Raw genomic sequence first — 22,317 nt, 5'->3', positions numbered from 1 at the left:
GTGCAGCCTGGTCAGGACTCGGGGACACAGCGGGACATGGCTGAGCATGGATGATCACAGCTGACCATGGCTGACCATTGCTGACCATTGCAGACCATGGCTGACCATGACTGACCCATGGCTGACCATGGCTGACCACAGCTGACCATGACTGACCATGGCTGACCATGGCTGACCATTGCAGACCATGGCTGACCATGGCTGACCATGACTGACCATGACTGACCCATGGCTGACCATGGCTGACCATGACTGACCATGACTGACCCATGGCTGACCATGGCTGGCCATGGCTGACCATGGCTGACCACAGCTGACCATGACTGACCACGGCTGACCATGACTGACCATTGCAGACCATGGCTGACCATGGCTGACCATGACTGACCATGACTGACCCATGGCTGACCATGGCTGGCCATGGCTGACCATGACTGACCACAGCTGACCATGACTGACCATGGCTGACCATGGCTGACCATGGCTGACCATTGCAGACCATGGCTGACCATGGCTGACCATGACTGACCATGACTGACCCATGGCTGACCATGGCTGACCATGGCTGACCATTGCAGACCATGGCTGAACATGACTGACCACAGCTGACCATGGCTGACCATGGCTGGCCATGACTGACCCATGGCTGACCATGACTGATCCATGGCTGACCATGGCTGACCATGACTGACCATTGCAGACCATGGCTGACCATGGCTGACCATGACTGACCATTGCAGACCATGGCTGACCATGACTGACCACGGCTGACCATGACTGACCATGGCTGACCATGGCTGACCACAGCTGACCATGACTGACCATGACTGACCATGACTGACCCATGGCTGACCATGGCTGGCCATGGCTGACCATTGCAGACCATGGCTGACCATGGCTGACCATGACTGACCATGACTGACCCATGGCTGACCATGGCTGGCCATGGCTGACCATGACTGACCACAGCTGACCATGACTGACCATGGCTGACCATGGCTGACCATTGCAGACCATGGCTGAACATGACTGACCACAGCTGACCATGGCTGACCATGGCTGGCCATGACTGACCCATGGCTGACCATGACTGATCCATGGCTGACCATGGCTGACCATGACTGACCATTGCAGACCATGGCTGACCATGACTGACCACGGCTGACCATGACTGACCATGGCTGACCATGGCTGACCACAGCTGACCATGACTGACCACGGCTGACCATGACTGATCCATGGCTGACCATGGCTGACCATGACTACCATTGCAGACCATGGCTGACCATGACTGACCATGACTGACTATGACTGACCATGGCTGACCATAACTGACCACAGCTGACCATGACTGACCACAGCTGACCATGGCTGAGTGCAGGAGGCTCCCAGGTGTGCTGTTCCTCCTCCACACCCCTTGTGCCCTGGGCAGAACCATTTCACCATCCTGCACTGCGACAAGCACTGACATCAGAGCCTCAATCTGGAATACTTTAAAGGTTTGGTGTCTTAATAAATGACACCTTTGCTGAGGAATTCCCTGATCTTATTCCCATCTATTGCTGCTGCAGGCTTCGAGCTAGGGCTGCAGGCTGTTCAGGGAGCAGAGCCCCATGTTCATCACTCATCATGAAATCCATGACTCTCTGTAACTGGCACCATCCTTTCCCAGCTTTAATAACAAAGGCTCCATGAGCTGGGTTGCTGGCACTGTGCTTTGATGGCAGAAGAGAGGTGGATATTTGATCAGGATACTTCATGGGAATTGGTGGTTACCTTCCAGTCTGATCTATTCAGGGCCAAATGTATCTTAGAAGCTGCACACAGAAATAATCCTGAATACTTTTCAGCTGATGGTTTGCATGAAGTAAAGGTTGCTTTATAAAAATCATCTTCTTTCTTGAGCATAAGAGATTTTTCATTCAGCAGTCAGCATCTGAAACCCCCATGCTGCTGTGCTGACAGTCCAATGAAGTGTCTGACAGCAGCTCTCAGTAGTGTCCCTCATTTCCTCTGTCAGCTGAATTCAGCAAGAAGTCTCAAGCCAGGAATCACAGCACCTTTTGCAGTCCCACTCTTCAGAGGGGTTCTCAAGTAAAATCTTACATTGTCAGGGAATCCCCCATGCTGCAGATGTGTCCTTGCTGCCACATCTCTGCAGTGGGCTGCAGTTCCCTTCTTCCCTGCTGTCACCAAAGGAGCTCTCAGCAGAGGTGCTGGGATGTGTGTGGGACACAGAGCCACAGTGAACTTTCCAAAACAGGCCAAGAAGTAGAGAAGTTTGCCCTGCAATGAGGGACCCGGATAGAGAAAATCTTCAAGTAGTTTTACTTTCATCACATAGCAGAGAACCCCTTAAGTTAGAGCAAAAGAGGTCAAAACCCAAATCCTTCCTTGTTTGGGTCCACAGGGAGCCTTGGCCCCTGGAAGCCTCCAGGAATCATTTTGGCCCCACAATGGGAGCAAAAGAGAAGCTCCACTCCTCTGACCTGGCCCTCACCCTTGCCTACCTGGTCAAAAAAGGACTCTGGGAAGAGTTGTTCTCATGCCCTTACCAGTTAGTTTTGTTTAACACCCTCTAATTCTTGTGCTGTGTGTCCATCTCCTCTGTGCCACTGCTGGATTTGTCATGTCTACTGCACCCTTCCCTCAGCTCAGCTCTTCCAGTCCCCATCCTCTTACCTGGTTTGCAACATGGAATCTCAGGATGGTTTGGGTTGGAAAGGACCTCAAAGCTCATCCTGTTCCACCCCCTGCCATGTCAGGGGCACCTTCCACTGTCCCAGGCTGCTCCCAGCCCTGTCCAGCCTGGCCTTGGACACTGCCAGGGATCCAGGGGCAGCCACAGCTGCTCTGGGCACCTCTGCCAGAGCCTGCCCACCCTCATAGGGAAGAATCTCTTCCCAACATCTCACCTAAATCTACTCTCTCTCAGTTAAAAAAAAAAATCTACCTTCTTTTTCCCTTGTCCTGTTGCTACCTGTCTGTGTAAAATCAGAAGTTCATTCTCATATTACACTTATTTTTTCCTTCACACCTTCAGGTGAAGAGACCAACTCTGTACACTGCATCAAAGCCAAAAATTAATTCTGGTTTATATCATGGTACAATGCTGTTCTGTACCCATTTTCCCTCTTCTAGCTATCCCTGTCACTTCATTTGCTTTTTTTCATATCTACTAAGCACCAATACCTCTCCCCTGGAGATGTATAAAAGCCTGATAGTGTGTGTGCTCATAGAGGACTGGTTCTCCCCTCTGTTGCACTGGGCATTCACACAACCTGAATATCAGCTGATAATTTATTGTCAAGGTCACTCAGCAGCACCTTCCAGCTGAAAGTGTGAAGACGGTAAATGAAGGACCTTTAGTAGAATTCCTCTTTCTCACAGTTTTTGTCATTAAAGGACATGATGCAGCTCTCTCTCTAACAGAATGGTTTAGTGACTAGAAGAGAAAACTTGTTTGCAAGACTCCTGAGTTCCCACTCTCATTCTGTCCTTGTTCTGGTGGAACTCTGGCTGAGACTTTCAGAAGGGATCACTGCACTTCAGTGTCTTCCTAGCCCAGGAGGAGCCATCAACACACCCCAGCTTCCCAGGGAAGCTGATCAGTCATTCCAGTGCCACCTGGGGCCTCCCAGCACCCAAAGCCCAGCCTGGTGCAGGATGAGCCCGTGAATCCCTGCCCTCACCTGTGCAAGGGGGTTACCAGTGTCTCTCTGAGAAGTTGTTGGGAACTTTGGTGCTGGCAGGGAGTGCCAGGCATGTGCACTTCATTATCACTAAGAACAATATTGCCTGGGACATCTGGGTCCCATTCATGAGCCTTTTTATTGGCAAAAGTGCCTTTTCTCTCAGAGGACCAAGCTTGCTGCCTTGGCAAAAGTGGATTTCCTTCTCCAGCACTTGAGGAAGAAGCAAATCGTGCTCCAGTGCACCCTGAGAATGTCATTTCTGATCGAGCTTTATTCTTCACCAGACAAGCCTCATGCTGGTCCTCCAGTAATGGAAACAATCCATGGAATTTGCACCATTCATGATTTAGATTTCTCTACTTATCCATGGCCAAGTTGAGGAAAAGGACAATTTTGCCACAATAAAGATGGAAGCTCATCATGGCTGTGGCTCGTCAGGGGAGAATTCATATGATGTCAGATTTGAGCTTGGTTCAAATCATCTAATGCAAATAATTGATGGAAAATGTTTGCATTTGTCCTTTTTTAAAAGAAAAAAATGAAGTCATTAAAAATGAAAGCAATGGCAAATCCACCACTTCTCTTTGTAGTCTGTTCCAGTGGTTAATCATCCTTAGTGTTAAAAAAAGCCCCACTCATATTTCCCATTTAAATTTTCTTTGGCTTTGACTTCAGACATTTGTTCTTATTATTCTTTTCTCTGTTAAATCACAGAACCATTTTAGTACCCAGTTTTTAACCAGGAAGAATCCTATACATTACACTGCACTTATCCCCTTGATCTTGTTTAATAAGCTAAACAGATTGAGTTCTCTAAGTCTTCATCCTATTTTTTTCCAGCCCTTGGATAGTTTTTGTTGCTCTTCTCTGCACCCATTTCAGTTCATTGACATCCAGTTACCAGTGTGGGTATCAGCACCACGTTTGTCCTGCCAGATCTGCTTTCAGCATTGTTCAATGCAGATGTTGATAAAATTTCCCTTTCCTTGCCCATAGAGACAAACACCTTCATTAAAGCGGTATTTAGGCACTAGTTCAGCTTATTTCCTTTCTGTGTAAGACAAATGTGCAGTTCCCTTGGAGGTGGCATTGCCAGAGTTGAAGGGGCTGCCTGTGTTGGGTTGTCTCTCAAACTGTTATCCAGGACCTTTGAATTCACTGAAAAACTAAATGGAAAAGGAAATCAGATGAAAACTGAACAAATTTCACTAAGGGTGCTGCATGAAAGATGAAGGGAAATCCCATTTATTCCAAATTTATGACAAGAAATTGTTGGCAAGGAGAGAAAATCTTCTTTATAGAATCTGTTGCATGTTTCTTATTGCAGGTGAGAATTAATCTTGTAGGGTCTGGTTTTCTTCTGCTTTGTTTCTAAATTCTCACCACCAGAGGCACCAGCCAGGCTGCAGCCTCTGTCCCCAGCCCGTGTGGGATTCTGCAGCCGCTGTCACTGATGTTGGTTTCAGCAAGGGCTCACCAAGGAGCTCACTCATCCCACGGCAGGTGGGAGCCCTTGTGCTGCTGCAGGAGCTCCCACCCTGCCAGGGCTCAGTGTGGCCATGGCTGTTCCTGTTTCTGATGGAGGTGCATGGCTGAGAACAGCCACCCCACAAAACAGCAGTGACTGTCCTCATTCTGGGCACAGCCTTCCATGGGTATTTGCCCAAACTTACCCTCACCCCATGGCACTGACCTGCAAAGGAAGAGACCCAGCTCCTAAAGCCCATTGCCCTTACCAGGGTGACGGATGGGTTACAGCAAAAGCTTAAAGACTTCCCATGTTTTCGCATCACAGGGGTTGTTTATAGCCCAGAATCAAGCACCTTGAGCTGCTATCAAACCAGCTGAGCTGTAATTTACAGGGCAGAATATAACGTTGTGTGGGCTGAGCTCAAATTGACAAGCACTGGAGATGTTGCAATTCCACTTGTTAAAATTTGTTTACCAGGGGAGAAAAAATGAGGCAGGATGGAAGGCAGGAATGTCTTTTCAAGTGTTTACCTTTCCAGCTCTCTTGTTTCTATTATTGCCATGTGGTTGGGTAACTCTAGAGTTCAACTTGGACAGCAAATTTTTTTATAACTCCCTTTTTTGGTCATTCATAATTTTCTCACCAACAAAGAACTTCCTTCGGATGATTTTCATTACTCTGCCTCCAAACAAAGCACTCTTGAGCCAAATATAAACACAGCAGGTGATTGCTTTTCTCTGCTGTCTCCTTGCCTGGCTGCAATGATAGCAGTCAGCTGGGCAGCAGGTCTGAGCTCAGACAAGGTTTCCAGTCACACCATCCTGACAAAGCTCCAGGGAGCATCCAGAATGCTGAATGCTTCCCTGGCACTCAGCATTCCCTTGTTCCCCACTGTCCCCTCACATCTGATATGTGGTTTTTGTGGTACCTCTTCATGTGATCCCACAGCAACTCCAGACCCCAACCCTCTCTTTGCCAAAGGCAGTATCCAGTGGCAAAGGAGCTCAAAGTGGTTTTCAGCACCAGCTGAAGAGAAGGCAGCATGACCAGAAGTGCTAACTTTTGATGGAGGAAACCATCTGGGCACGAACTTCTTTTCTTGTGACAAAGAGAAAATTCTCCCATAAGATTCTCATTTTGATCTCAGGCTTCTTTTCTCCTCTAAAAGTCACAATTCAAGTTTTCTTGCAGGCAACATCCTTTTCTTTTTTTCCCGTTTGCTCAAAGGAGCAAACATATTTCATCAGATATCTTCCCCTTCCCTTCCCCTTCCTCTGAAATGTTTGTATGTTCTCATCCCAGTGACAAACATCCTTCTCAGGCTGGTTTCTGTTTTGCAGGTCCCTACCAAACTGCCCTAGAGCCTGGCTAGGGCAGCACTCCCAGCTTCCTCCTGTTTTACCCTACAATATTTGGCAGTGGGAGCTGTCTGTGCTCAGCCAAACAGCTCACGCTCAAATCCAGGTGGAGGGAGAGATTTTTCAAGCTGAGACACATTTAGATCAAGCAGCAAATAATGAAAAAATCATTGATCCACCTGCCAGGATGGAGCCTCCCCCAGGCTCTTGGGAGGAGGCAGCAGCATTGGACAAAGGCTGGTGCATCCCTTGCTAGTGCTACCATGGGCATGGGACAAAAGGATCCCGAAAAGGAGTGGTATGGCAGCAAATCACCATATGGACTTGGTGTTAAAAGAGAATCTGAACTGATGAGGAAACCCCTCCTGAGAGACCTTGGTGGGCAGTCAGCACACAGAGCATCACCAAGGGGGTGAAGTGCAGGCTGGTAGAAGTGCAGACTGGGCAGCAGTGGGTTGTCTTCTCCTGTTTTCAGCAGACTTTTCTCAGACTGCTCACAAGAAGTCTGTCCATGGACTCAGAGGTGCCTTTGAGTGGAATTTCAGAGGGAGATGCACAATTAGCTACAAGTCATAGCTGCAGAAGAAGTGATATGGAAGAAGCACTGAGATGTGCACACATACACAAGAGTCTCTGATAACCCAAGACGAGGAATCCAGGGATTAAGGGCTTGGGTTTGCCAAAAGACTGAGACAGGGGAGTGAAGGATTCATGGAAACACAGAACCCAGAACTCCAGAAACTCATCACCTACAGAGCTTCCAAGGCAAAATTACCCCAGGTGGCTTTGCAGGGCCCCCCAGCACATGGCTTCCCAGTGCCAACGTTAAGGCTGGGAGCTCCCAAGCCTGTAAGCAATAGATGTTTGTGGCATGTAGCAGCAGGATGAAGGGGAACAGGAAAAAACTGTTCCTATGGTGCAGAGAATGTGCATCAGCCTGTGGCATAGCCCCAGCACTTCAGCCAGGCGCTCTGAAGCACTGAGCTGAAGACAGCTCTCACTGCAATCAAACTGGAGCTGGTCCAGGAGCTGGCAGTGTTTTCTTTTTTCCTTTTTTTCCCCCCTTTCACATGTGAAGATAATAAACTGTGACTAACAGGATGATTTTGCATTCAAAGTCTTCTTGCTGGTACTAAGACTCCAAGGAGCCCAAATACAATTGTGTCCTTAGATAGCACCCAGTGCCCATGAGCAGCTGGTGAAGCCACAGATGGGCTGAGCCCAGGGTAAGGTGAGCTCTAGGGTGTTTCTTGAAGCTTCTTGCTTAAGCATGTTCATCCACAGCCACCTGGCAGCTGTGAAGGTGGAGATCTCAGGGAAACTCCTACATGAGCCTGGAACTCCTGAGAGGAGTGGGAGCTCAGTAGCTCTGCAAGCACTACTGCACCCAACATGTGTCTCATGGGGTAGAGAGGGAACCCCATAAGTGCCCTTGGCATCCCAGCCCAGGCAGTGCTCAGCTTACAGGATGTTCTGAACCAGAGGAAAAGGTCAGCCTGTACCCCCAGTGACCTTCTCTGTTTTGTCCACAGGCACCTGCACAACAACCGGATCCAAAGCCTGGGAGCCAACGGCTTTGATGGGCTGCACAGCCTGGAAACCCTGTGAGTGCCTGTTTCATTCTCTGCTCTAAAAACACAGGGTGTGTTCATCCCCCAGCACAGCATGCATTGTCAGATTAACCCCCTTTCTGACCCACAGATGGGGTAACTGAGAGGCATTTTAAAAACTTTTATTTTATTTTATTTTCAGTCTCATGTGAAGGGTGAGACAATACAGATGTTATAATTCACAGCATCACAATCAGAAGCCAACTATTTCCTAATTTCAATACATTATAAGTGTTTCTTGGCTTATCAGCTTTTTGCCATGCCATGCTGCAAATGTCTTAAAACCAATTATCTAAAATTACCCCTCATGGGTCCCACTACAATGCATCTTTCATAGTTCTATTTCTCCAAAGTATCCAGTCTTATTTACAAAACCATCCTTTGAAACTTATTTCTCTCTCAACAATGTCCTGTTCCATAACATATCTAAGTCAACATTTCTCATCTCAAAGTTTACATACAGATACACATTATCTGAGCCTTCTGTCAAGCTTTAAGAAGTCTCTACAAATCCATTTCCACATAGAGGAAAGAGGGTCAGCCCTACACATGTCCCTGGTCTCCAGGCACTGAGGGCAGCAGCAGGGCTGACTCCTAGCACCAGTGGATGCCCAGGGCATGATGCCAATGGGGGAGTGAGAGCCTGGGCTTTCCTGCTGTGCCTGTGCTGCTGCTGCAGGGGGATCTGTGCATGTGGGCAGGGTGGATAGCAAGAGGTTCTAAGGCTCTGGACACCATTCCAGTCCAGGTGCAATCCCAAGAGCTGGGATGCATTCCCTTCTCAGGGATTGTGTCTCCTTCCTCAGCACATGGGCATGGTGCTAAAGCCTCCCAATACCTGACCACCAAAGTGAGAGGCTGACTCGAGTCTGGGGCATGTAAAGTCCTCTGGGGTCTGTGGGGTATCTCTGTGGGGTATCCCTGAGGGGATCTCTGTGGGGATCTCTGAGGGGATCTCTGAGAGGATCTCTGTGGGGATCTCTGAGGGGATCTCTGTGGGGATCTCTGTGGGGATCTCTGAGGGGATCTCTGTGAGGATCTCTGAGGGGGATCTCTGTGGGGATCTCTGTGGGGATCTCTGTGGGGATCTCTGTGAGGATCTCTGTGGGGATCTCTGAGGGGATCTCTGTGGGGATCTCTGAGGGGATCTCTGAGGGGATCTCTGTGGGGATCTCTGAGGGGATCTCTGAGAGGTATCTCTGTGGGGATCTCTGAGGGGGATCTCTGTGAGGATCTCTCTGGGGATCTCTGAGGGGATCTCTGTGGGGATCTCTGTGGGCGATCTCTGAGGGGGATCTCTGAGGGGGATCTCTGAGGGGATCTCTGAGGGGTATCTCTGAGGGGATCTCTGAGGGGTATCTCTGAGGGGATCTCTGAGGGGATCTCTGTGAGGATCTCTGTGGGGTATCTATGAGGGGATCTCTGAGGGGATCTCTGTGGGGTATCTCTGAGGGGATCTCTGAGGGGTATCTCTGAGGGGATCTCGTGTCTGCAGGCATCACCCGCAGCCAGCTGACTTCATTGTGCTTGGTGTGGCTGGGAAACAATCCCTCAGAAGACTGCAGGGAGGATGGGAATCAGGAATGAACTCACCTCCAGGACACACCTTCAGGAAGGTAGATTGAGATCAGATAGTTGGAAGAGATTCTTGGCTGTGAGGGTGCTGAGATCCTGGCACAGGGTCCCCAGAGCAGCTGTGGCTGTCCCATCCCTGGAAATGTCCAAAACCATGCTGGACAGGGCTTGAAGCAACCTGAGATAGTGGAAGGTGTCCCTGCCATGGCAGGGTTGGAATGAGAGGGGCTTTGAGGTCCCTTCCAAGCCAAACCTTCTGTGATTAGCAGCAGGGAGCTCACCCTGAGCTCAGGGACAGTTTCATCCCACAGCCTGGCCACACATTCCCTGTGCTGTGACAGCTGCATGAGCGGCCTGGGCCTCATGGGCTGTGCATGGGCCCAGGAGGAAACATAAACAAGCAAACACATGAATTGGGACTCTGAAAGACTGGAAGAGGTGCTTGATGCCTTCAATTGTGCAGAAATATGTCCCTTTATGCAGGCTCAGGGTCGGAGTCAGGCCCTCAATTCCTGCCAGGAGAACCAGGGGGTCCAGGTCCTGGCAGGAGGAGATGCTGCTTCCCAGCATTCAAGTGCCACTCAAGGAGACAGGGCCCCTCTGTGCCCAGCGTGGTGCCAACAGCAGCTATCAGGCAAGAGTGGCAGCAGCAGGCCAACCCCTGGTCCCCAGACGCACTCCTCAGGGCACGACCATGACACACATTGTCTCTGCCTTGCAGACTGGCAGATCCTGGGGCCACCCAGAAGGGCTCAGCTGGGGAGAGGCTGAGCTGTGCCAGGGGTGGGAGGCTGATGGATGGTCTCCTCTGGTGACCCACGGGTCCCAGCTTGGCTTTCTCCCCAGTCATTTCTGGTGGTCACAGGCAAATGTGTGAGGGCAGAGCTGTGGCACCCAGGCAGCACAAAGGCAGGAGCTGCAGGAAGAAGCAGAGAACTCGCTGATGGAAGAAAGCCTTGTTCGGGCTGTAGCAGACATGCAGCAACACCCCAGCCTGCATCTGGGCAACCCTTCTCTGCAGCCAGGGTGGTTAGGGATGCTGCTGCCCATCCCAAGCAGGATGGAGCTCCAGAGGAAAGGATGGCCCCTTGTTTGCCATGGGAAAAACTAAAGGGTTTCATAGCCCTGGGAGATAATTCTGTTTCCACAGCCATTTCTGCTGAATGCTCATTTTCCCTCTCTCCTGCTCCCACTCTCACACTTTGTTTGCTTTTTGCCCCCATATGAGATGTCACCCAGCACCTGGGGAGCTCCGTGTCCCCTGCTGCTGCTCCCAGTGCTTGCAGGGCCAGGGCTGTGCAGCAATCTGGGGGCTCTGCAGCTCTGCAAGCCCTGTCTCTTCTCTGCTGATCAGGAGCCCTGGGAGGATCCAGCCTCCAAGGGAGGTCCTGGTGGAACAGGGCTCTGCTGTGCCCAGGCCCTGCAGGATGGATGGGTGTGAGGGTCCCACAACCCCAGGACAGTGTTGGGGCAGAGAGCTCCAGACTCTCCTCCATGTCTGATTGCTCTGAAAAAGGGTCCTCCAGAGCAATGAGAGGCCTTCTGCTCCTCTTGGCCTGAACACCCAATTCTCTCCTTTGGGCCAGCAGGAATTCCAGCTCAGTGACCCCTGAGGAATGGGTGTTCCTCAAGTGGAGCCACCCCTATGTCAATCCTTAGCACCCACCTGTCTGCTGACCAAAGCTGGGCAAGCTCTGGGGCTAAAAACTGCCAAACTTTTGGCTGCAGTGTCCCAGCCAAGCTGCTGGACCTGCATCCACCTTCCACCTCTCAGCTCCTGTGCATGTGGAGACGATTATAGTCTCCACATTTATCCTTTAACTCAGATTATGATTACATTCTGTTGACAGCACTTAGCACATTTTCTTGGCTTGTGGAGGCCAAACCATGCTCTCAGTTACCCCGTGGGTGTTACCTCCTGGAAGGCAGCAGGATGGTAAGGGTTGGTGAAGACAGAAATTTCTCCAGGGTTCCTAAAATGAGTATTTTTGGCCAGATGCTGATTATAAACCAGGCACAATAGTTGAAGAACTGTAATATTAGAATGGAAAACATTGTTTCAGGTTTTTCAGAAGAGCCTGGGAAGTTTTAGGTGCAAAAACCTCTGTCTCCCTAAGGGAAATATTTCTTCTCATATTCAGCTAGACAGGAAATCTTCTATTTTTATTAAATGCCAAAACCCTGAGAGAAGCAACAGGCACTGCCCCGTGCAGGTCTCAGCAATGCGTGAGCTGCATAAGTACAACCACACTGCTCACCTGCTCCAAGTCCCAGCATTTCTGCAAAAACAGATCCCAGTGGAGCATCTTTGTTCTTGGAGAGGGCTTGGCCCTGATATTTCAGGAGGGCAGCAAATCTAGAAAGAGGTGAAGCCAGATGAATGACTTCACATTTCCCTTGCATTGACCTGCAGCTCCTGTGCACAAGTCAGCTCTGCCAAGTGCACAGTGTTCTCCTCACTGATGGGGGACAGGCAGATGTGCAGCACCCACCAGGCCTCAATGAGTCAAATACCAGCATGAAACTGGAGAAAGCAGCTCCAAGAAAATTTTCTCTGTCAGGGCAAGACCTGGCTGCTCCCCAGCCACCCCCCCAGCCTTCTCTTTCTGGGAAGGAGAGCTGGCAGGTAGGATAGGCTGGAAGCAGCTCAGAGCCTGGGCCAGGTTCCAAAGGGGTTTCGAAAGAGCCCTGTAAAGCAGTGAGATTCCCTCTCCAGCTCCCACCAGCCTGAGAGATGGCACAGAACAACCCTGCAGGGCTGTGGGAAGAAGCCCCAAGCTGAGCCATGGAACCAGGGATTAGATGGTCAGTGGGAGCAGCTTGGCATTTTTTAGCCCTTTCCCAAAGACATGGAGTAAAAGGGAGTGTAAATACCCTGATGTGACACATTCTTCCTGTAGCCACCTTGGGTGATGGCCTCAATCCTCCACACAAGGTGTAAGGTCAGGGGATGGCCGCAGGAAATGCAGGGAGGAGGCAGCACTGCCCTGCTGGGCATGGAGACCAAAAACACCAAGGGAAGGACATCCATCACCCCCTGGCATGGCTAGAGATGGCCAGAGTGAATGTCTGGACCATGGCAAACAGCCTGGCACAGCAGGGTGAGGGTATCCTGAGAGGGTGAGGGATGGGGAGATGAAATGAAAAAGAGTCAAGAGGGCACCATCTCTTGCAAGAAGTAGGTGCAAGGCATGCCAAGAGCTGAAACTGCAGACACAATGCTCTTTGCATTGCTCCCCTGTTCCAGATCTCCCCTGTCAGTCCTGCCCCATGGTGTATCCTCCTTTGGGATGTTTAACTCCTGCTGAAAACATCTGGCAGCATCACCTGATTCTGCCATTTGGATGGAAAGATCTTGACTTCTACATTTCCTGATTATCCTAGACTCAATTTCTCAGTCTTTAACAAAGCAGCAAGAAGGGCAAGGGGTTTAGACATCTGCTAGTAAGAGATGTCTCTGCCCATGGCAGGGGTGAAAAGAGATGATCTTTAAGGTCCCTTCCAACCCAAACCATCCCATAATTCTGTGATGAGACTTGTGTGTCATAAGCCTGGTGAGTAGAAGTATTATGGGTAAGCTGATGGAAGCAGTTCAGCTGCAGCCAGGAGCATCCCTGCAATGGCAGAGACTGGTTTTTGGGAACACCAGACCTTGTGCTCAGGGCTGGGGCAGAATGCTAGGGAGGGCATGGCTGTGGTTTCAGAGGAACAGCCATTGGAGATCCCATCCCAGTGGCATTTTCAGTGAGTCACTTCCACAACTGCTTTGGTGGAGGGTTTGGGAAGATCCATGGGATGGCCCTGGGATAGGATCTCTCCTTTGAAGAAAAAGAGGAAGCTATTTATTCTCCCATCAGACTGTTTTGTCCAAGCAGGAGAGGGTGGTGGTGGCCCTGGGGGCTGACTGTCACACACACACAGCAGGAATCCTGATGAGGATGAGAGTCCCTGGGGGCTCTGGTACAAGGTAGGGGGCAGCAGCAGTGGCTCTGGCAGGTTGGTGCTCTCAGGTGTGGCTCAGCTGGGCTGGCAGTGCCAGGCAGCACCTTGGCAAAGCATGTGCAGGGTCCCCACCACAAAATCCACCTCACATTCTGTAGGAGCATCGGGGGGTAGGATGGTGGGGATGGATGGAGATGAGAGATCTCTGCAGCCAGGGCTGGGAACTTGTGGGTTATTGCAAAGGGCCTGGGTGCAGGGCCCTGCTGGGAGCTGCCAGCCACAGCTGGAGCAGGCCCAAGAGAGGAGCCCCAAAGAGAGAGAGAGAGTGAGAGAGAGAGGACAAGAGTGAAGAATAAGAGGACAAAGTTCCCATTACAATACCATAAATCTTCTGTGTTGAATATTCTAATTCTCACCAACCAATCTAGTCCAAGATACAAATCCTATAGCATTTACATACAGCCTATAAGAATCATTACATTACCACACTGTGTTACATTTTAAACCCTAAAAACTCCTCTTTGGGCCCTTCTGCCAAGCTAGCAGGGTCTGCTCTGACCTGCTAGCTTCCATATTCTCAAAATCTTTTGCCAGGCAATCATATTTATAAGGCTTTCCTGTCTCATCTTCCCCAACAACATTCCCCAACACCTGCTCAGAGCTCTGTCTGGGGCTGCTGAGGCAAAGGGAAAATGCACAGTAAGAGCTGTGGCCCGGCTGTGGTCTCTGTCATGGACACGGCTGGGTCCCAGGGAGCAGGGACAGTGCCAGGGCTCCCCTGCCCTGGCACACTCACACAGCAGCCCCTGGTGCTGGCAGAGAGCAGAAGCCAGTCCTGGCAGTGTCCTGCCTTCCCAGCCAGCCCCAGCAGCGCCAAGGTCACTCCTGGGGCACAGGCAGGGCTGGGGAATCAATGGCTGCTCCCCAGGACCAGCTCAGAGTGCTGGAGGTCTCTGGGCTGGAGCCAAAATAGGAACAATCTGCTCCAGAAGGGCTGCTCCTCTGGGAAATCTCCAGCCTGTGTGTGCCATGGACGTGCTCAGGGAGGCCACGCAGCCCTGCCCATCCCCTCCACCTGAGATGACCCCGCTGTTTCCTCTCTGCCTGGATTCTCCCTCCCCCTCTGCATCCCTGCCAGCTCCTCCGCCCATCACACAAAGGAGATAAATCACTTGGAAAGAGCAAACCTCCATTCATTTAAAAACCTTTTAATTTATTTCTAAAAAATAGCACTAATAAATTAGAAACGTCTCCCAGAAGGGCTGAATCCAAAACCCTCTGGCTCCAGGCACTTTATCTGCCTAACCTTGCCTCACAGGAAATGCCCTTACCACAGCACCCATCCCATTATCTGGGTAATTAGTCGAGTCTGTAAATGCAGAGCAGAGCTGGAACCTACCAACTCCTCTGGAGAGCTGGATTTTCTATGGGAGAGGAAAAAAAAAAAAAGAAAAGAAAGTAAGAAAATTAATATAAAGTACACCTTGGGCAATGAAGGCAGGAAGAAGGAAATGGGAAATATCTCCAGCACAGCTCATACAATGGTTGTTTAACACTTTAAGGGCCAGGCAGGCTTTGCTGTTTTCCCAGAAAACTGTCTGTCAAATGGTACCTTGCTCCTCATGTGGATCTCTCTCCATCAGCATGTTTAATTTGAAGCCTTTTGTGCAGTCTCTTGATGTTAATGCCAAATCTGTACAACTCCAAAGCAGCTGATGGATCTGACCCCTCAAGGACACCCTGTTTGCTGCACTGAGCTGCTCTGGTACTTCCTCAGCATCCTGATGCTACAGTGTCAGCACAGCTCCCTAGGCAGTTCAGCAGAGCTTGCTTGTGTGATCCCAAGCTGCCCTGCCAGAGGATGGGAGGGACTTCAGGAGAGGCTCAGTGTCTTGGTTTGAAAAGCCAGGTGTCTGCTAAGGAGGGCAGGAGCCTCTCCTGAAATGGAAAATGCAAACTCCCTCCCTCTGAATCATAATTTTTGAAATTAAGGGGCTCTCAGGCAAAAATAGCAGGAATAACAGTTCTTTATTAGGGGAAAAATCATAGAAATGCAGAAATATAAAGCAACACACACAGAGTGAGAACATGCCCTGGTCCCTGTGTGTCAGGGGGTGTCCCAGCCCCATCCCATGGGGGCTCAGCCCTCCTGCAGTGCCAGCTGTGGCTCTGCTGCAGCAGGGATCCTGCACAAGGGGGGAGTTTTCCTCTGCAGCTCCAGGGCTGCTGCAGATGGGCCTGGGCTCCCTCTGGCCATGCAGGGCAGCAGAAAGCTGCTCCTCTGGCAATGCAGGGGGCAAAGGCTGCCGTGCTGTGCCAGGCTCAGGTTGGATCCAGGCAGGAATGCTTGGCTCCTCCCCTGGGCGGAGCATCTCCCATGGGATGCTGGAATTGGATCAGCCCTGCAGGGACACTCACTGGCCATGGACAGCAGAGATCTCCTGGAGGGAGGATTGGCTGTGGAAGAGATAAAGAAAACTGCCCCATGAACAGCAGAGAACTGCCCCAGCTCTGACTGATGGTGATAGAATAAACACCCCCAGCCACTTCTTGCAACCTAAGGCACTCAGGTACCCAGGCTGAGGGGATGGAGAAAGGAAGGGGACATGTGGCTTTTTGGAAAGAGGGCCACAGCTCAGGGCCCTGGCTGCACAGGTCTCTGTGCCCAGCCCAAGAACAGAGCTATAAAGTTCATTGACTGCTCTGATCACTGTATAAGTGGAAAGTGACTTTTCCAAACACTCAGAGTCACCTATAAAACTGAAATGACAACCACACCTGGCACTGACTGGGTGTCCCTTGGGCCCTCCTCCCAGAGTGCTACAGCTTCTCCCCCTAAGGCAGATGCCTGGACTACCGGGAACGTGCCCTCCCTGGTGCAGCTCAGCCCTGAACCTGTCAGTGCCTTGTAACAGGCTAAGCTTTTGCAGAGCACAAGCCATATCAGACATGATATTCTGTAGGTTTATAAAGAAAAAAAAGAGAGAAAGTGAAGGCAGTTCAGATGAAAAGGTGGTTCTGGAGGTGCTGCACTTGTCCACAGCTCTGCTGTAAGGCTCATCTCCGTTGCAGGTCTCTCCTTGTTTTCCCTTTGCCCACCAGACCCTCACACCCCCTCCTGCTCCTGAGCAGCTCTCCAGCCTGCCTCCCCCTGCCACTGATCTTGCAATGAACAACAGCACTGGGGCTCTCCAAGCTCCAGCCTCTGAGTCTGCACACATGCTGTGACCATCACAGATCCTCAGCTCCTCTGCTCTTGGCCCAAAGCCTTTCCCTGTTGCCAGAGCCTTTCCTGGAGCAGCTATCCGTGCCTCTTCCTCCCGAGGTGTGTGATGTGAAGTGGTGCCTATGCAGGCAGCCGAAGGGCAGCAGAGGCAGCTGGGGGCACGTTTCCACCATGGATGTGCTGATGCACAGGAGCTCTGCTCCCTCCTGCCAGCAGCAGAGCTCCAGGGGCTGATCCCCAGCCATTTGTGCACCTTGGGGAGCAGGTAGAAATCCCCAGCTTCTTTTCTGCAGTTGGGGAATGCTCTGCTGTAGAGCAGGCTTCCCTGAGCTTTGCCTTCCTCTTCTTCCCCTCCTCCCTGCCTGCCTCCTGAGCCATCAGCTCGTGGGTGTTTCTGTGTGTCCCAGCACCCAGAAATGAGGTCCCTTTGTGTCTGAATGTGCATGGCAGAGGGTTAAATACATCAAACATTTATCCATCACCTCTGCCAGTCAGAGAGCAGACACGAGTCCTGGGTGGAGCAGCCACACTCTGGACACTGCTGGGATGTTCAGTGGGGGTCAGAGCTGCACTGGGAGGGACTGGTGGCTGCAGGGGTGCAAGGCACAACCCCCAGACAGTCAGCAATGGGCCATCAGTGCCACAGAAACCCTGTAAAGTGCTGCAGAACCCTGTCAGTGAGAGGCTGGGACATTTCCAGACTCTCTGAATCCTTGTTCAGAGACTGCTGCTTGGTCCTGGCAGGAATCATGTACCCCAAGTACCTGACAACCTCCCCACAGTGGGCAACTCATCTCTGCATCTCTGCTTCTTTGGGACACATATGCACTCCTCAAGTTCCATCATAGCCTGGCTTCTCCTTATAACTGGCAAAAAAAGGGGGTTTTCTAGGGCATGATTCATGTCCCTGTGGAAACACTGACCCTAGCAGATGAATCCCATGGTGGGTCTTGTCTCTCTGTGGTGCATGTGAACATCCCCCTCTTCCTTTAGGGGATGCGGACATTGCCTGGAGCCAGACAAGTGCTCTGTGTCCTTCCACATCCCCCTTCCCTCCTCTCACTGCTTACAGCACTGGCAGCATCTCATCCCCCAGGCCAAGTTGGGTATAGTGGACATTTTTGTCCTCAACCAGGGGGAGACAATGATGCATTTGACTTTATTTTATTAGAAGGCTAATCAATTACTTTATTATACTACATTATTTTATATTACACTATGTTATATCTAAACTGAATTTGCTAAGCACTCAACTCTGCACACAACTGTACAGAATTTTGTGACTGTCAGCTGATAAAATATAACTATGATATAACTATAATTTAACTATGATATAACTATGACACAACTATGATATAACTATAACATAACTAGATATAACTATGTTATATTATATTTAAGCTGAATTTGCTTAGCACTCAACTCTGCACACAACTGTACAGAATTTTGTGACTGTCAGCTGACAGTCCCGACACACACCACACACCCACCTGGCCCTGATAGGCCAAGGAAATAAAACACTAATACTGTGGGTAAACAATTTTTATATTGCATTCTACTTTTGCACAGGCACAGCAAATGAGATAAGAATTGTTATGATCATACTCTGAGGTTCAGCGAATGTGAATCTCAGAAATATTCTTGGGAAGATGGCTTTGTTCTTCTCTGCGAGGAGAAATGTGGCTACACAAGGGCACGCACACACTGCTGCCACCTGTGGTAATCACATATCCTCTGAACAGAGAGAGACACATCTCTCCTAGAATTTCCTGGGAAGTTATGAGAAGCTGTGAGAAAGCTCATAGAAGAGAATAAGAAACAATTCTTATCTCCACTTGCTGCACCTGTTGTTGTGCACATGTAGAATGTGTTATAGGAAACTGTTTACTAAAGAGTAGTTTTTTAGTTAGACACTAGATAGTGTTTAGATTAATTGACCAATTAAGTTAAAGCTGTGTCAGACAGTCTGTAAGAGTTAGAAGTTAATAGTATAGTATAGTATAGTATAGTATAGTATAGTATAGTATAGTATAGTACAGTATAGTGTGATATAGAAGAATAAAGCAATTATTCTGCCTTTTGCTGAATAATGCTAATTATTCCCCATTCAGGGGACCATTGCCACGATAGCCACTGCCAGGAGAGTGGGCTTTGGGCTGGTGCTACACAGCATCAAGTGTTGCAAGCATTCAAAAAACCACTTAGGGTGCTTAGGGACATGTTCTAGTGTGGGGGTAATGCTTGGACTCAATGATCTTGGCTTTTCTAACCTTAATGAATCTGTGATCCCATAAAATACAGCACCAGATTGTGCAGTTATTTTTCATATTTGAACTGATCTGGCAAGCCATGACTGGATGCATGGAGTCTGGGTAAAGCTCTCTGCTCAGTACTGGGCAAGAGGTCAAACTACATGGTCACCATGGCCCCCTTGGGCTTCCAGACTACCAATTAAATCATTTCCAGTGCTTGATTTGCCCACAGTAACCAGCACAACTAGCAGAGGCAGTAATTACATTTATTGGCAGCTTGATGAGGTGCCAGCACTGGACAGGTGGAAATGCAGGTCCTCAGAGAAGGCTGCACAAAAAGTCCCCTCCAGGCACCAGGGTACCATCTCCAACCCCACTGGGACTGAAATAGTCAGCAAATGTCCCATCTACAGCTTCTAATCTCACTTCATCTTCAGGTTTATTAGCTGCAAATTTGTGGTGTTTTGTGGCTTATGGAAGAATTTATAGTACTATATAATTTTTTTTTTTTTTTTGGCTTCCTGTGTGGAACCACTAATAGTCCCTAACAGGCAGAAAATTGACCTGAGACTCTTTCCCCTCCTTCTCTCCTTTTGGCATGACTGAAGATATTAATAGTTCCAGCCTGCTTGCTGTCAGCTTCAAATCACCCTGGCAGTTAAAGCCCAAAATAACTGGGCCTTTGATGTCAACTTACTTTTATTTCTAAATAAACAACAGTGTTGGTTAAGATCTTCCAAATATGAAGCTATAGGCTCCCTCTAGCAATGAAAACAGTGGAAAGCCAGCCAGTTCACTGTGTCTTGGGCAGACTGGGTGACCTTTCAGAGGCTTTCATCTCAAGCAGAAGAACAGACAAGGCTCCTCCTGCCATCCCACTGCCGTGATAGAGCTGGTAGCTTTGAGCCTAGCTCAGGAAAGGGATTATTCACAGACATTGCTCTTGCACATCAGTTCTGAACCTCTTGCCTGACTGATTTCACTTTCAAAAGCCCTTGATAATGGGGAAATCTCCTTTATGTCATGCTCATTATTTTTAATTTATTTTTGTTGTTGTGACGCTTCCCTATTGCTTGGCATAGCCATGGCCATGGTGTGTTGCCATCGTTCCACCAAGGAATGCTGCCTTTGATTTCCTTTGTGCCAAAAAGGACAACACTCCTGTCCTTTTAAAAAAAGGAGGAGAGAAAAAAATTCCTTGTGTTCTTTCCCTGAGTAAACAGCAGAATTCAGGGATTAATTTGGGGCCGGATGGTCCTTTCCCTTGGTTGCTTTTTCTCCCTGATTTCTAATTTTGTTCCCGGGTTCTTTGGGAGTGCAGGAACTCCTCATGGCACAGAAAGGGATATTTGAGCTGATCCAGGGGAATATTCCTGGTGTTCTGGATGAGAAACTGATGAAATCAAAGTGCTGGGGAGGGAAGGGTTGTCCTTTAATCATTCCTTTAATTATTCCAGGGAGACAATGCCTGTGCTGAGGAATTTTCCTAATCCCTGGGATAAGAATGAGGGAAAATTAAAAGGAAATTACTGTGCTGAGTTATTAGGATGAGCAACAACCAATGAGCTTTTTCATGTGGGGAACGCCACAGGTCACACACAAAGTGACAGGAGAGCAGACAGGAGTCCTGAGGGGAACAGCCACACTCTGGACACTGCTGGGATTTTCAGTGGAGATCAGAGCTGCACTGGGAGGGACTGGTCAGACCCCAGGGCTGGGGCAGCACTGCCAGGTCCAGCTCCCTTGGGCCAAGAGCCCTCCTGGGCCACCCCAGCCCGTGCCCCAGCAGTGCAGTGGGAACAGTGACGTGGCTTTTTGCAGCTTTCCCTGCTTCATCCCAAATCTGGCAGCAGTGGGAAGGTGGCAGAGTATGGAGCTGGGGAAGCAAAGCATTGCCCAATACCTCAAGGAAGGCAGGAAAAGGAAGGGAACCCTTCAAGGTTCAACCCTTCCTACATCCACCATCTCCTGGAGAGGGTTTATGATTGGTGAGCAGTTCTCTGATGCTCAGGACAGGAAATTTCGTTGCCACTGGAGTCAAAAAGCAAAATCATCCCCGACCCACCAAGTTGTGAGTCACAGAATCACAGAATCACAGAATTTTCAAGACTGGAAGAGACCTATAAGATCATCTAGTCCAGCCGATGTTCTAACTGTTCAGCTAGATCATGGCAGCAAGTGCCACATCCAGTCTTTTTTTAAAGTCCTTCCAATCTGAGTCCTGGGGAAGAAGCTCTGGAGATCCACCAGCAGGAACATGGGCTGGGCCAAATTCCCCATTGACAGCAGGCAGAGAGGAGATGTCTGGGCCAGATGGAGCCTGACAGCACCTGTGGAAAGACCTGAGGACTGGATTTCACCAAATGAACAGAAACTTCCCCATGGACAGGAGCACTCTGGTGGGGGTTGAATGCTGTTTCTGGGCCATTGCTTGGACCAGGGCCCAACTCCAGTTCTGTGACAGAAGAAGGGACATGTTGCAAATCAACAGCAACTCCAGTGTTGGTAAGGGAGAGAGAATGTTCATCTGACTCCATGGATATCAGAAGGCTAATTAATAACTTTATTATACTACATTATTCTATACATCTAAAACTGAATCTGCCAAGCACTCAACCCTGCACACAACTGTCACACTGCACTGAATCTCATGACTGTCAGCCAACAGTCCCAACACACACACACACACCTGGATCTGACAGGCCAAGGAAACAAAACACCATCACTGTGGGTAAACAATCTCCATATTGCATTTTACTTTTGCACAAACACAGGCACAGCAAATTATAAGAATTGTGTTTTCTTTCTCTGAGGTTCAGAGAATGTGAAACCCAGAAATATTCTTGGGAAGATGTGCCTTACACTTCTCTGTGAAGAGAAATTTCTCTGTGAAGAGAAATGTGGGGCTACAGGGACAGGGAAATTTTTTCACATCATGGTTTGGGTGTGGGCTTTGGGAAGAGTGGCCCTACTGCAGGGAAGAGATGGCACCTGAGGGCCATCCTGAGTGCTGGTTTCTCCCATCCCCCTCCATCCAGCTGAGCCCCATGAACTGGGCAGAGCTGGGCCGGGAGCTGCCCTGGGGACACATCAGGGCGACAGCAGCACTCCATCCAGAGCTGCCACCTGTGAGCAGCACCAGGGACCTGCTCCCCTCAGCAGCTGGGCTCTTTCCAGGAGGGAGGCTC

The 22,317-nt window shown here is 49.7% G+C and overlaps 1 protein-coding gene across 1 annotated transcript in view; it reads left to right on the top strand.

Annotated features, from left to right (window-relative positions):
* LGR6 (leucine rich repeat containing G protein-coupled receptor 6) overlaps positions 1–22,317 on the top strand; it is a 172,217-nt gene that overhangs the window by 116,834 nt on the left and 33,066 nt on the right. Inside the window, exon 6 of the mRNA XM_058819408.1 lies at positions 8,057–8,128. Coding sequence (XP_058675391.1) covers positions 8,057–8,128 — 72 coding nt within the window. The remainder of the gene's footprint in view (positions 1–8,056; positions 8,129–22,317) is intronic.

This window comes from Ammospiza caudacuta, chromosome 24 (genome assembly GCF_027887145.1).
Source record: "Ammospiza caudacuta isolate bAmmCau1 chromosome 24, bAmmCau1.pri, whole genome shotgun sequence".
Lineage (NCBI taxonomy): Eukaryota > Metazoa > Chordata > Aves > Passeriformes > Passerellidae > Ammospiza > Ammospiza caudacuta.
Note: the sequence above shows the minus strand (reverse complement) of the source record. Positions and strands in the feature narration are given on the sequence as shown.